Source organism: Prinia subflava, chromosome 4 (assembly GCF_021018805.1).
Source record: "Prinia subflava isolate CZ2003 ecotype Zambia chromosome 4, Cam_Psub_1.2, whole genome shotgun sequence".
In the NCBI taxonomy this organism is placed as follows: Eukaryota; Metazoa; Chordata; class Aves; order Passeriformes; family Cisticolidae; genus Prinia; species Prinia subflava.
Genome location: NC_086250.1, coordinates 47,202,698 through 47,218,684, shown reverse-complemented (window position 1 = coordinate 47,218,684; position 15,987 = coordinate 47,202,698). Strand labels below are relative to the sequence as shown.

Genomic DNA, 15,987 nt, shown 5'->3' with positions numbered 1-15,987 from the left:
GCTCTTGTAGAAAATGGCTTTTATTTAGGGTTTAGAATTGCTCCTTTGTAAAGTTGCCTTTGTAAAATTTAGTCCGATTTTTCACTATGTTATCTATAGTGTTTTTTAATATTACAGTTAAATTTGCATAGGTGAAACCTGCAGGAAAGTTAAATGGGAAGAGATGGTAAATCCTCTTGTGTGCTTTTGGTCCTTTAGGCCTTTTTTTGGTTACAGATCTTTCAGAGATTTAGAGAGGTGTTTTTAAGGCAACGTGCATTTTGTTGGATTTTTTTTTTTTAATCAGTATCCTAATTGATGATGAGAGCTTAAAGAAAATGGATCAAAAATATTTTTTCCCTTTCTGCAGGCCCAGATTCTGGAATTTGGCTTGGCAGTGCACGAGAAGGTGGTGCCACAGGACATGAGGCCGCTGCACAAAAAGCTGGTGGATCAGTTCTTTGTGATGAAGTCAAGCTTGGGAATACAGGTACTCACGTGAGCAGGTGCATGGATAGACCCTGAGACTGTTCAGCTGCGTTAAGGGTTGGTTCATTTTCCCAAGCAACAAACAGTGACATCTTTTGGTTGTTTGTCCGCATTACAGCTTGTAGCCTTTTTGTAGTACCACAAAGCAAAGAGAAATATAAACTTCCCATGCCATGCAGGGAAAGTAGTCATGTTTTACTAATAGTCACATTTTATTATAATTAGTGAAAAGTTAAAATATTTTTCTTATTAATGATGAAGTTGATCCAAAATGCTAACTAGATTTATATGTCGTTATCTATATATCTGTAGATATGCTTATGATATTATGTTAATTTTAATGAATCTTCTCTTAATAACTCACCAGGAATTTTCTGCCTGTGTACAAGCTAGCCCTGTTCATTTCCCAAATGGAAGTCCTCGTGTATGCCGGAATTCCATACCTATTTCCATGAGCCCTGATGCTGCCAGGGTAATACCACGACGCAGGCAAGTTAAATGCTAGTAATGACATATTTTTGCTACCCATGGTAGATGGCCCATGAATACTTCTAGTTACATGCATGTTTTCTTGTATGGTCTGGCTGCATTCAGCCTTGAGTAGCTGGTATATGTATTGTCTCTCTTTTCTCTCTCTCTCCTCCCTTCTCCCAAATAAAGATTAATAAATATATGCTGTTCTTGTGCGAGAAATTAACAATTGACAATTAGAGTTAACCATTTTATATTTAATTATTCTTATAACAGCCCCTTGAGTTACCCAGCTGTCAATCGGTATTCATCCTCATCACTGTCATCTCAAGCTTCTGCTGAAGTCAGCAACATCACTGGGCAGTCAGAAAGCTCAGATGAAGTTTTTAACATGCAGGTATAATTTATTGTCATGTTTCAAACCGTACAAAATCTTTCTTACAAGGCTATTTACTAAATTAATGCTTCTATTATTTCATTCAGAAATCTCATAACTATTGCTGATATTTCTTTTAAAAACCAAAATTTTAAATGAGATGTTAAATTCATTCACTTAGAAATAACTTTATATAACTGTTTTCTCTTGTTTAAATTAGAGCATTAATTTTTTACAAATGTAATAAGTAGCAATAGACTATGATGCAAAGTCATCTGACCTTGCATAGATTTTTCTGTCCAGTTGTGATCATCTAATGTGATTACATTGTGATATAATTATTTTACTGTATTAATTACATTTTTATTTATTTAGTATTTTGCTACATCTTTGTGTAGTTAGATTAATGCTCTTTATACTGATTTGCTATTATTTACTGATAAACGACTCTTAAGAAGTTAAAAGTTCTTTGTTCTAGTGAAAATTGTGCTATAAATTTTTGTTTTCCAAACCAGTAAATGTGATGTGGTAATAACAACATCTCTTCTATACACAGCCTAGTCCATCTACCTCAAGCCTGAGTTCCACTCATTCTGCTTCACCTAACGTGACCAGTTCTGCTCCATCCAGTGCCAGAGGTCAGTGCTCATCTGCTGTGGTAAACCATATTAAATGACTCTTGATACATTACACAACTGAATTTCTGCATGATGTCACTGGTCGGACATCACATTTAGCCAATTACTTGAGGAATCTGAATTATTAGAGACAGAGGGGTTTTTTGTCATAAGTATAGAATTGAAATGTCTGAGTTTCACTGCATGGATTTATTCACTAGACACATTTATCTTCTAGCTTCCCCTCTGTTGTCTGACAAACATAAGCATTCCCGAGAAAACTCTTGCCTGTCTCCCAGAGAGAGGCCCTGCAGTGCCATCTACCCTATTCCTTTGGAAACTTCTCAGGTAAGAGGTTTGTTGGGAGTCCTCAGGGCACAAATAGCTAAGAAGACAATCAAGGCGCATGTTGAACTTTGAGCAGATTCGATGTCTGTTCACTGGTGTAAATTTTCAAGGGGTTTTTAATGTTTTTATAAGCAAATACTCTAAAATATCTTAGATGTAAGAGATGTGAATAGAATACATAGTGCTTGATCACATTTCTGCTTGATTTCTTTCGGTGTAGGTATGTTTCTTTACGTTTACTTGCTGAAGTGAGAGAGATGCAGATACTTACCAGATGACAAAGCCTGCTTGTGAGGAACAGCAAGCATTTGTTCAATCTAGGGAAGAAGACAAATAATGAAAACAAACTCTTATCATGGCAGTTGTCCTTGTTGAACTCCACTTCGTTTCTTCTGAGAAAGCTAATCTTAGCCACTGTGAGATAATAACCCATTCCATGTGGCAATTCCTATTTTCCAAAGTAGTTTCAGAAAAGAATGATAGACATTTTGTTACTCCAGAGAAAAGAACGTATTGTGTTCTTGCCTTAAAATACTGTTACACAGTCTGTGTGAAATGTGTATTTTTTGAGTATTCTGAAATTCAACATAAACTTGGTAAGCTGGCCAATACTGAATCCTTATTTCATCTTTTCTTCTTAATGGACCTATATTCCTAAACTGCTTTTCTTTAATACAGCTGCTGTTTTAATCCCTGCCATTACACAAAGCACCTCTTGCTGAAGCTGAGAAAGATGAAAACATACATATAGTGTTAAAGGCTTTCCTTTCAACACTCTGATGTCTACCAGAAGTTTTACCGCTGATAAAAACCAGATCCAGGATTCTTTATTTTAGAAATTATTTATTGGTTTCTCATTAGTTCTTTTCTTATCCCTTGTTTCTTCAGTTATTGAATTGGCTCTTGATTTAGTTTTTAATCTCTTTTCTGTTTAAGTCACCATGCTATTACCTGAGGGCTTAAGAAGTAATACTGAGGCTTAGTCAGACTTAAGGACAGCTCTTGGGAACTACTTAGAGCAGTAGATCTACTGGGCACTTTGTCAGTGGTAGTGGAGCCAAAACAACAGACGGGAAAGATCAGGAGATGCTCTTTAAATAAAGCGGTTTTACAGTTTGCCGCAAAGAAAAATTATGCCATTTTTGCTCCCAGACTACAAACTCTTGCTTTGCCAAGTGGAATGCGACTTCTATGCCCCACTCTATCCGAGATTGCATAAGGGAGGCTGAGGAGCTCGTAGGCCCAGTCTCCGCTCTCTCTGAGACTCGCCCAGCAGCAAAGTCTCCCAATCTGTCTCTACCCTCAGTGTCCCATGAGAGGGTAAGTAGAAAATTACCTTGCTCATACAGTGAAGTGTATTTCAAAGATGAGAAGGTCTGACGGTTTCTTTCTGCCCTTATAACCATAAATGAGGATATATCTTCCTGGGGAAAGGTGAAATTTCTTTCTCTGCTGTTTCCTCAGCAGTAAAAATGGACTGTGATCAGAAACAAAATCTTGATTCTCTGACTTCTGATAAAGAAGGGGAAAAGAATCTCTCAGGACAGTTGTAAGGAGATATCTTAGAGATACCTGCAACTCTCATTTAAATTTAGCTGCTCAAACTGTTCCTTGTCCTTTCTGCTTTTGTTCTAACACCACTTCAACAGTGTTGGTTGGAGCTTCACACTGAGAGGAAAGGACCACCCATTTATGAATTACTTTGTTACAGCTTGATGAAAGCAATTTTCACGTTAGTGTTTCAACTGGGAGAGATGAGATACACAGGCAAATTCCTGAACTTCAAGTCTTTCAGGCCATAGCCACCTTATTTAAGGAAGTTTGATGGACTTCACAGAACAAGACCACAGCAGTACTTCATCCACTTCCTCATTGAGATTGATGCTCAAGGTTATGTACAGCTGTTTTTAGTCAACATCCATTTGTGCTTGCTTTGTGATCTCTGGCTGAATGGTTGTACAGTGTCTCTCCAGTTCTTCCCATACTTTGAAGAAGAATGCCTGCTGTCATTGACTGGTCAACAAAACTCCTTAGTTTTTGCGCTGTTATTCTTCCTATTGAAGCTTTTTGAATGTCATATTTTTGGGGTTTTTATTTGCGTGTCATTATACATCCTGTGATCGCTCTTGTTCTTCCATATGGTTTTATATCTCATTCTTTTTAATATGTCTTTGTTTTTCTGTATTTCATTTGGCTTTTTTGTCTTTATCTCCTCCAAGTTCAGTTGCTTTTTCAGCCGTTGCTCTTTACCTTTGTAACAGAAATCGGACTTCAACACTTGTCTATCACATCCCAGTGCACTGCAGACTCACCAGGCAGTGAACACTCAATCCAGACCAGGCAGGAACATGTCACACTTTCTGTCACATCAGAGAACATATAAACAGATATTACCTGACCCAGAATGACTCTCACATGACATACAGCACACCTACTGTAGCTCAAAGTCTACCAAAAGCATTTTGTCTCTGAGATTTAAAGTGAATTTGGCTTAAGTATTTGTTTCTCACGTTGTAACATGAAGCTGCAACATATTAGAGCAATGATGATCACTTTGCAGCTGGGTTTGCCATCTTGTGGAACCACAGTGTAGTGCCTCACCAGCCTGCTGTGCTCTGAAAGAGACACAGTAATAGGATTTTATTTGGATTTCATAGATCATCTTGCTTTTAAAGAAAAAAACCTAACCCCCCCCATATTTATCTGTTCCCATTTCCTCTGGAAAGTACATCTGAATTGCTTGTAGGATTAACTGGATGCTGTTCACATATGTTTTCTAGACAAACTAGTGACCCATGGATTATTTGAATGCTGCAAAGGAAATAAATGGTAGAATTCTAATTTTTTTCATACATTTACTATGGTTCATAAACAAAATGGATTTTAAGAAAGTGAAAGACAAACATGCTTTTTGGGTCAGCTCTTATCCACAAGACAAGTAAGGAGACTGCTATCAAAAAGTCAGGGTTTGAAAAGCAATACACAATACTTTTCTTAGGTAATAGCCATAATTTGAATATTATTTTGTTCAGCTCCTGATTCTGCAATGAAATTATTGCATCTATCCTTCTATTTTTAAGTAATCTATTAAGATATCTCTTTAGGAATGAGCTTTATTATGTTTTTTAAGGTGCTGGAAACTGTCAGAACTCAGTACATAATAATCCTCCCTCCAATTTCCATGTGTAGAGTTTTCAGAGTCTACTCCCTATCTTTATACATATATTTTTATTAAACTGTTTATGTTCTTATGTGATGTTGATCACTCTACCTCCTAAGCAGACCTGGGGGTAAGGGGGGATTATAACAAAAATATATTTGTTTTCTTAAAGGCTACTGAAATACAACAACTGTGTGTAAACCATGCTGTTCTCAATTTACAGAGGATGCTATTTAATCATATTGGAGATGGTGCTTTGCCACGGAGTGATTCCAATCTACCCGGCTCTGACAAAGGTAAGGGGAAATGCTACAACATGCCAATCTTGGGAGAATGAAAATTTAATTACTCCACCTTGTTCCTGTAGAATGTTCTTATGTGTGCATACTGTCATCTCCAAGTGTCAAAACATTCTAACCAACTAAATAAATTACGGTGACAAATCTAAGTGTCAAAACACTTTGCCAAAAAGGGAAGAACTGACTTTTTGCACTCAAATAAGGCCCAGAAGTTTGCAGGAGGGGGTGATGGAGCAGCAGGTTTCATCAAGCTGCCTGTGAGACCTGTCCTTTTTACTTCTTAAGAGAGACATATGAAGGGAAAAGGCAACTTCTGGAGAACGTGGCACAGGGAAGATAAAGAGATGGACAGGGTCCTGAAGTTTGGTACCTGCAAGTCCTGTTTACCAAATATAACTCGGTGTGCTTCTGCTTGCACTTGGATTGAAAACACGAATTTGTGGTTTCTTGCATTTTGAGGATTTTGTTTTTAATTAGAGTAAATGAGAAATACATGCATTTCTGTAGAAAAAAATACTGCCTCTTATAATTTTACACATGTTATGCCAATATTATTGGCATAGTAATTGTTTGCCATGATTTCATTATGTGCCTCCCATCTATAATATGCTCCATCATTTCATTATGGTACCTTTGTGGAATGCTGAATAAAGGATACAGTAAAATAAGTGTATAGAACGAACTATTTTAATAAAATGCTGTAATAAGAACTGACCAAGAATCAGTTTTTCCCTAATAAGAGCTAGGTTTTTTCGGTATTCTTGTGTTTACTTTTTTATGAAAACATAAGAATGGTGGAATTTTTTCACAGGGCTGAAAAACACATGAAATAATTTAACATGGAAATATCAAAACTTTTTCACTGGCCTATGCACCCAAGTACATCACAGAATTGTTAAAATTAAGTATTCTCTCCTGAAGGCTTTAGCAGTCCAAAAACCTGACTGCTTGGATGGCTTAAAAGAAAAAAAATTGGCTTGTGCTTGTCAAGAGATTCAGGCATTTGAAGCACCTAAGTCCGGTGCTAGGTGATTTTTAGGATGAGGGCAAAGCCATGCTGTTGGGTGACAGTTTACAATAAAAAGCAAATACTATGTTGCATATTTTGGCAATAAAGAAGCAAAATGATTCTCTAGAAAATAGATTATTCTGTTCATTGATCCCAGGGTTAACTTAAGTGTAATTATATTGTAACAATATTGTCTTAGATATTAGACCAGTGGTTTTTTACTCTACTTATTGTATTAAATCTGGTGTGTAGAGAGCTCTCAGAATTGCTACCATAGTGATAATTGATGCCATCAATTAGCAGCAATACTTTGCTTTTTTGTTTCATCTTTGTAAATAAACACAGGGTCTTTGCATGTGATTCTCTACACACAGTTGAAACAAGTAAACAAGAAGGAAAGGTCATGGCAGGGCAAGAGGTTTGAGGCTTTTAAGGTGAGGGTTGTTTTTTTGGTGGTGTATTTCGGAGACGAATGGGAAGGTTTGAAGTGGTTATTTTCAACTTTTTTTTTTTTTTTTTTTTTTTTTTTTTTTTTTTTTTTTTTTAGAAAATGTAATGAAAGTTGTATTTAAGTTGTATTTTTCCAATTAGTTTTCCTGCCCATGTTAAATGCCCTGTCCTTCTTTTCAATATTGGTGACTTCTCGATGACAGAGATAATCCAGTTCTATCAAGGAAGCTGTTGGGATCAAGGACCTTATGGGATCAGTTAAAGTCATAGAATCTGATCAGGGTAACAGACAAAGAGAACAGCCACTTTTATGCATGTCAAGGTGCTAGTCAATTTACATGATCAAGCAGAGATCCTTGGGCAGAGATATAAAAGTGTACAGAAATTTTCTCAGTCCATAATAATTTCTTAATTTGGTATTTTTCCTGTTAGACACTTTTAATTTCTTCTAATTTTTACTCCCTACATTTTGTGCCCTTTCTTCCACCTTTCAGTTCTGAATTTGTAGTCTATGCAGGCAACACAAGAATGTTAGCACAGAAAGCTTTATGAGGGAGGTCGATAGGAATTTGGCAAGTCCCTTTCTCTACTCCCTTCTGTAGATAAAATGAGTTAATGGGAACAGTTTATGAATAGTCTGTTCCCCTCTGCTTGGAAACCTCTAAATAGGAGTCTGGTGCAAAGATTAAACTGATTATATCAACAGGTTTCACGCTTATCTCCCTTTGTGGCTGGATTTGCAGTGCACCAGGGTGCAATCGCATCTGCTGCTGCTTGTTGGCCACCACTGCTGGTCACAAACTGCCCTGAGGGCCAGGTGCACCCATCAGCTTTGCAGGTGCAGATGTGATCAGCAGAGCTTTTCAGGCATGCTTACTGAGCCGCTAGGTACTTGCGTTCTGTGTGGTTTTACCCTCATGGATAAAAGCAAGTCAGAGAACTGGAAGCCTCTGACAGTTTCTTCATTCTCTTCCAGCTGTGAACACCACCCCCAGCAGCTGGAGCCTGGACAGTGGGAAGGAAGCCAGAAACACATCAGAAAGTGGAAAGCTTATATCTCCTCCTGTACCACCAAGACCTGCACAGACTGGTGAGTTAATGACATCTCAGGTAAAGCTCTAGTACTTGAGGGCTTAGATTATTTCCACACTGTTTGATGTTTAACTTCTTGGGTGGGTTAACTTATTATTTGATTTCTTACATGAAAGGCTGTAGAACTGCCTTTGCAGGTATTTTCATCTCACTAATGTTCTCTGCAATTTCCAATACTCTGCCTCTTCACTAATGAATGAGCAGTTTCAGACAGTTCATGCTAGTATGAGGAAGAATGATCCAATTTAGTCTTTTGATTTTATGATAATTGGAGGTTAGCAATCAGAAATTATAATTAACCATAAAGAATCTTACTGGCCAGAAAATGCACAGCAATCAGGAAAGTACATGAGTTCTGTTACTATAACCATTTTGCCTTTCAGAAGATTAATGTCTATTTAAAGGAAAGGCTGCTCAAGTGATACTATAAATATAATTGTTCTCAAGGGAGTGAGTAAACTTTTTGTGTATTATACTTATGCCTCTGAGTTTGTCCAGGCATGTTTCTAGTGTATTTGGGTGTATATGTTTGATGTAAATATATTCTGTATTTTCTATTTTCCTTATTTGACTTACAAATACATAATATATTTCTTTGGAACAAAAAGGGAGAAGTTGTTACAATGACTCTTTTTTTAACTTGTTATCATTTGGTAGATTATAAATCAATTTACAGTGATATAAAATTTGTCAGAAAAGGCAGATGCAGAAGTTTTTTTATACTTGGTTGTACTGCAAGATAATCCAGAGAACAAAGCAAAATAAACAAAATCTCTAAAACTGTTTACAGCTATCAGCCAAGGGAACTAGAGGTAATGTTTATGTATTGAATGATCTTCTATTCACTTGGAAAGATTTCTTAGTGAAAATTGTAACGCTACAAGTGAAAGCATTGACATCTTTTTAACTTTACAGCATCACCAGCAAGACACATAGCCTCTGTTTCCCCTTCTCCTGCTGGAAGATCACCCATGAAGGTACTGTCCTATTGCACTGAATTGTTTTGTGTGTTGTGGGGTAGATGGTATGTATTTAATGTACATTATTTGGGATATTTTTTCCTACCATATACCTGTACAAAAAAAGTATTCTGTCTCCACCGTGGAAGAAGGGGAGGTGCCAGGAAAACCTGTTGTGTAACCCATTCATCTTATTCTTCCATTATTCAGAGCTGTTAGATTAGAGGTCCATTAGAGAGTATTCCCTGCTTCAATCATTTTAATACTCATTTTTCTCTGCAGGATGATCCAGGGAGGTTGCAAGAAGCTGCAAGTAGTTTGACACCTGCCAGTAGGAAACATTAGGCTTAGGCTGTGAATAAGCTCTGGTTCTCCTCTGGCAGTTAAATATCCAAAGTAATTTGAGATCCAGGCTAAACTGAGCAGGTTTCATTTCTATTTCAAGATATTTGCATCTGTTGGTATCCACATATTGGTACAAGCTTTTTTCTGGAAGACTTGACTGAGAAATCTGTGTTTTCCACAGCACTGGAGCACACAAACATGCAGCCTGCTTATTCCAGGCAACCCTGGTGCTGGCAGAATGCATGACATTGGTCTTGGGGATAGCCCCTGCCACCCTGTTGAAGCAGAGATAATTCTGCAGGTACAAATGGCAACAACATGGAAGGAGAGCAAATAGAAAGGAGCATGACTGCTGCTTCAGCCACTCAGATGGAAGGACAGAGGGATGCAGCCCTGCCAAAGTAACCCCTCAATAACCCAATGCCTAATTAATACTGCAGAGATTCACATTGCCTGAGGAGGAAAACAGCACCCCAAAGTATTTCCTTTTGCCTTGAGGTCCCTAATTACAAGTCCACACTCATTGTCCTGTTTGCTTTCCCATAAGCCTGTAACATTTCCACTTGTGTCTGCACAGTGGTCCAAATTCATGACAAAACAATTCTGCTAGCCCCACAGTCCTATTACCGTTCTGCTGTAGTGAGCCCAAATCCGTAATTTTGCCCTAATTACTTACTAGGAAGCTCTTTAGAACATTATGGTCTTGTCCAAAGATGAGCGACCCTTCCTTTTCATCTTGAATGGACACAATACTAATGATTCTTAGGGATGTTGAAGCTTGTCCTAACACTCTACTTCTATAGGTCCGAACAGAATTTAAGCATTTTACAAAGTCTGTATTGCTGCTTAGAAGAGGAATGCTGGTCCAAAATACTTCTGAGAACTGCTGGATCTCAGTTTGAGCATCCATGAATTTCCAGACTGTTTTGGTGTTGAGACTGGTACTTGCTACTGGTAAAAGGTAGTTTACACTTTTACCAGAACCAAGTGGTTACCCATGCAGGCTTTTGCTGTTGTTCTGAATGACAAAAGCAAAAGTCCTAAATATTATATATGGTCACTTAATCCAAGTGTCTGAGTGTTCTTCGAATTGGAGCCAAATATATAATTTATTAGAAAACCTTGACCCTCGATGTTTATAGGAATAGGAGTGAAGTTGCAGCCTCCTCACATAGGAATGGAACATGAAACAAGTAATTGAACAGGTTCTTGAGAAAGTCTGAAGTGCTTCACCAGGTGTTGAGCTTTAAATAAAACTCACTTTACTTTTCTACAGCCATATATAGGGTTCAGGTTTTAGCCTTTCTTCTAACAGTGTGCTACCAGAGAAAACCATCCTAGTACAAAACCGACTGATGTAAATAAATATTCCTTTTTCTCCATTGATTTCAGTGCTCTCTGGATCCAGTCCTAGATGAATAACTAAAATTGTCTCAACAGCATAAAGTCAGTGCAGCCAGCTCTGTACACCCCTGCTCCTCTCCTCCTCCTCCACACCCATCCTTTGTTGCATGGCTCACACTCGCACCTCAAGCTGAACAACCGAGCATCAACCAGTCTAACAAGAATAGGAGTGACAAATTTGTCTTTATATTGATTTCTCCATCCCCTTTTTAGCCTAAGGCTTGAGGCAAATAAATCAGTATTATCTTAGATGACTCCAGACATAATTAAATATTTTGCAAAAAAATTTAACTTGGAAAGTGTGGGCTAACATTTTACAGTTTTCAGTTGAACTTGTTTCACTGGAATAGAACTGCTCAATGGTTTTAGGTAGGTCTATATTGTCCATGCCTTGTATTTGTCATCAGCACTGTTGTTGTTGCTTGGGCCCTCAGCTCCTGGTCCCTCACCGTCCCTCACTGACCTGTGAGGCTACTGGTGCAGCCTCTGGCCACCTGTGCCCTCCATATGGCCCTTGTCCCTGAGACACGCGTGGCGTGTTGTGTTTGTATGTCTAAGGAACACCTGGGAGATGGGGGAGAGGAAGGGTGGTGATGCTTTCATCTCATGCCATTCTGCTGCTGCCCCCAATGGGAGCAGGAACAGCAGAGAAGGGGGCTGGCACCCAGCCGCGGCTCTTACCTCGATACCTGCTTTGTGCTCCCACTCCAACAATGGTTGTGTGGTACACTCAGAAATTATGCCATGATGTAAATGCACTTTTCACTGCACGGCAATGCACTAAAAGCTGTGAGGAAAAGCTTTGGAAACTGAATTTGTGATATGAGAGCCTGCAGTAGCAGCAATGGCTGGTCTTCGGCGTTAGGGGGCAGGACACTCCCAGGTATGTGCTGCACCCGGTGATGCATTCCACTTCCAGCTGGGAAAACTAAGGGTGCATTCTAAAGACTTCCAGATTTTTCCAGGGTATTATGATAGTAAGATAACATGTAAAACCAGTTTTATTTCCAGTTATATGAATTACTGGCATGACCACTATCTAAGGTGTACCCAGGCACTATTGAAAAGAGCTTTTTATCAGTTTCTTACCAGGTCTTGATTAAACAGGGACACAACCATTTCTGTTTATCAAAGCTCAGAGTTCCATGCACTGTTTTCAGTCTGAGCATAGAAACATTCTCCCTTCTGTATGCCAGGTAAATTCTTCTTCTGCTCTTTCTTTTGAGCAGGGGTCTGTGCAATCATTCACACCGTCTCCAGTGGAGTATCATTCCTCGGGGCTCATATCCAACTCCCCGGCGCTGTCAGGGAGTTACAGCAGCGGCATCTCTTCGCTCAGCCGATGCAGCACGTCAGAAACATCAGGCTTTGAGAGCCAAGGCAGTGAACCAGCAGTGACTGTCCCAAGCTACAGCATTTCTGAGGAGCCTGTGAGAAAAGAAAGCAAAACCCCGCCACCTTACAGCGTGTACGAGCGGACTCTGAAACGCCCCGTGCCTCTACCTCACAGCCTCTCCATCCCGCCCGCCGCAGAACCCCCGGCACTGCCGCCCAAGCCACAGCTGGCACGGCCAAACAACCTGGAGAACAGCAGCAGGAGGACTGAGCAGGCTCCCCGGCCCAGGCCTCTGCCCCGCAAGGTCTCTCAGCTATGAGACGCCGCTTCTGTATTTAATTGCAACACATTCTTTACTGCTTAAGAAATAATATTTTTTAAAAATGGTAAAACTCATTTAGTTAGGCACTTTAATATTTTGTCCACCTTTTCTTTTGAGTAATTTCAAAATGCTTATTAATATTATGTTGCACATTTGAAATGAAATTACTAATTTAATTTGCCAGATATTATAGGAAGCATGAATGAGAGGATTTTTTTTTTTTTAATTTCATGGTGGTGAATACTGATAAATGCTTTTATTTGTACTTTAGCTTTATTTGAAAAAATCTAAAACCCTTCAACTTTCATCTGAGTTAGCTGAATGCTTCTTACAAAATGCAGAATATACTGACTGGATCTTTACTACTAGAGATAAATGCACGCTTTCTAACAAAGTAGTCTGTAGACTAGGATGTTTCTGCAAGTAGGCTGAAAGTTGTTTCTCTTACCTGATGAAGAGGTTGGTCATTTCAAATGTATGTGGCAAAACTGAGATATAATGCGAGTTATAGAGCAGAGGACTGTTGTAAGAATGTGGTTTGGAATTTTTGAAACACACACTTGGCTTATGTTATTTTTAGGATGGAAAAATACCTGTATTTCGTTCAACATACAGCCCCATTCTGGTGAATCTCAATAAGGCTTTGTGCCATTAGTGTATGTACCTGACACATCCTTTTTCTTTTTGAGGTGCAATTTACTTTTATTCTTCCAGTTAATGTATTTTTTTGTTGTTGCTGTTTTAGTTTTGGAGGTTTTTTTAAAGCTAGCCATTTTCTAATGAATGCTCCCTGCTGTTCTTGAAAGTTCACCGTAAAATACAATCTGTGTATGAAATAGGTACAAATGAATTGTTCATTTTACTTGTGTACAAGAGTCAGTACTGACTAGTATCAAGGCAATTCACTAAATCAGCCTATTTTTAAAAACACAAATGGCTGGTTTTCAATCCGTACATTTCAAAAGCTAATTGTGAAGGTCATTAATAATTTTGTAAAAATCTAGCAAAAATTCTGAACAGTTCCTTAGATCTGTATGTGCCATTGGAGCCAGGCTTTTGATTTGCTTTTTAGCTTGAGTTCATCACCATCATCTTTATTGTTGAGAATGGTGTTTGGCCTTAGGTTGTATTTTAGTGACTGGCATTTGAAGAGCTCTGGAAAGCTAATGCCAAGACATAGGAATGTGGAGGGGAAGTGAAAAAAAGCACCTTCTGTATGTATGTTTTGTATCCTCTTCTTTTACTGACTGTTTAAATGTGCTTGGGAACAGATGTGTGAACTGCATTTTAAATCATATTGTTAAAAATATTCTCCCTCTTTTGTTGGGAAGCTCATGTTGATCTTAGCTGTGTTTGATTTGTTGATAGTTTAACTGGAAGAAAGTGACCACTTTTTTATATTCTCTCAATTAAACCTTCAGCAGTTACAAGCTGTTGACAGTAGTTATAGAAGTTTTCTATAATAAATGTTCAAGTATTTTTGTACATAATTGGTAAATTTTAATAAGGAGTGTACCATTATGTGAAAAAGAAGCAAACAGTTGTGTATGCAGTAAGATTGTTATAATTATGCCAAATACTTTATGTATGGAAAAAAGAATATTTGTAAATATGTGCTTTTAACAATAATTCTGCCATATTGACTTTACAATTTTGAATGTCAAAAAAATAATATATGTTAAAATATTTATGTTTTAGTGAAAGTATTGATAACTTGAAAAGGAACAAATGAATTTTAGCTTTGTATCTTGCTGATTTCAAAGTCTGAAATTCCTTGAACTAGCTCTTGCTTTCTACTATAACATTTTTATGTCTGTAACCACATCATGAAACCTGTAGAAGGCTACATATTTATGCTGATATAAGGAAGTAATGCCTGGAATTTAAATGAGGTGTCACACTAAGATAAAAAAGCTGCTCTGATTTTTTTTCCACCCATGCAGTTTAATAGATTTTGTTGACTAGTGCTTGAGCACAGTACAGTATGAATCAGTGTTATTTGCTCCTGAAGCCTTTTTTGATTTTATTTCTGGCAGTAAGCAGAGTTGCAGAGTTGATGACTTTATCATTTGCGTGCATTACCAGTCAGCTTTGCAGCAAAACATTTCACAAAATCTCTGTTTACCTAGCACTCATATTGGTTGCCGCATAATGTTAGTATGAAATAAAAGAACTTGATTAATCTTTACAGTACAACTTGTTTTCTACAGAATGAGAGATTCTAATTCAGTTAGCCACAGAATGAAAATTCTGACTCCTTGTGTTGCTAAATCCATTTTTTTTCCTGTTAAAAATCTCCTGATTGAGTTTTCTTCCTATTTGGACCCATAATTGCTTTGTAAGACAAGGTGGGGAGAGTATTGACATGCTCTTCTGCACAAGCGAAGAATGTAAAATTTGCTAGAGAGTTCACTGTAAATTAACCTGCATGAGCATTCTGTTTTTATAACCAGGACATCAGAAATACTCTGAACGATAGAAAATGCTGTAAAATTGGCAGAGTACTCTTAAGCCAAGTTGACACATTTTCTGCTTAGCCAGTTTTGACAAATTGATTCTGCAGATCAGTTTTTCAACCTGATTACCTATAAAAAATGTAGTATGAAATTTTGTTATGTATGTTGCAACACCGACTGCTTGAAAGCCTAATGTAAATAAAGGTCTTGTTTGAATTTTATGTAGTAGTCATAAATATAATTTTACCACTTTCTGGATGATGATGAGTAATTCAGAAGTTCATACAGGAAGACCAATCGGAACAAGTTGCTCTTACCTCTCAATAGCTTGAATGTCAGCCAGTGTGTGTGTAATAGGTGACATAATATTCAAATACCATATTTGAGATGCTGGTGTCTCTGGGATGCCAGAGAAACGTCCTCAAGCTTGGCTGGCTGGCTTTGAAATGATGCAGTTCAGACTGATTCTCATGATGGCACAATAGCTCCATAGTGTGAGTGAACGTGTCCCAGGTCAGATGCTGTGTCAGGCCAATTGCTCTGTCCTGAGAGAAGCACAACGCTGAAGTTACCTCTCTTAGGAAAGGTTTCAGGTCAGTGCAGTTATGTCCTGCTCACACAGAATGGGGCATAGCTAAGTGAAAATCTTCTGTATGAATGTGGCACCTTGCCCTCCTGCTTGACCATTCTTCCTGTTCACTGATTATCCAAAAGCCCCTGCAAAAAGAGCAGTGATGGAGCAAAAACATACCAGTAGGCAAGAGTCAGTGCCTGAGGTATAAATGATGAAAAGCGTCTTGTTTTGAAGGTAGCTGTGGTCAGTGAGGCATCTAGCAGCATTGTCTCAGTAAACCTAGGTGCTGACAGATTCAGAT

General features: G+C 38.2%; 1 protein-coding gene across 3 annotated transcripts in view; it reads left to right on the top strand.

Annotated features, from left to right (window-relative positions):
* DOCK4 (dedicator of cytokinesis 4) overlaps positions 1–15,333 on the top strand; it is a 231,122-nt gene extending 215,789 nt beyond the window's left edge. For 2 of the 3 annotated variants that reach the window (XM_063396687.1, XM_063396689.1), the window contains 10 exons: positions 350–469; positions 836–957; positions 1,216–1,336; positions 1,872–1,953; positions 2,171–2,280; positions 3,433–3,600; positions 5,664–5,736; positions 8,175–8,288; positions 9,206–9,267; positions 12,228–15,333. In XM_063396687.1, coding sequence (XP_063252757.1) covers positions 350–469; positions 836–957; positions 1,216–1,336; positions 1,872–1,953; positions 2,171–2,280; positions 3,433–3,600; positions 5,664–5,736; positions 8,175–8,288; positions 9,206–9,267; positions 12,228–12,653 — 1,398 coding nt within the window. In that variant the 3' untranslated portion in view covers positions 12,654–15,333. The remainder of the gene's footprint in view (positions 1–349; positions 470–835; positions 958–1,215; positions 1,337–1,871; positions 1,954–2,170; positions 2,281–3,432; positions 3,601–5,663; positions 5,737–8,174; positions 8,289–9,205; positions 9,268–12,227) is intronic. The other variant, XM_063396688.1, reaches the window with a different exon arrangement.
* Positions 15,334–15,987: the final 654 nt, after the last annotated feature.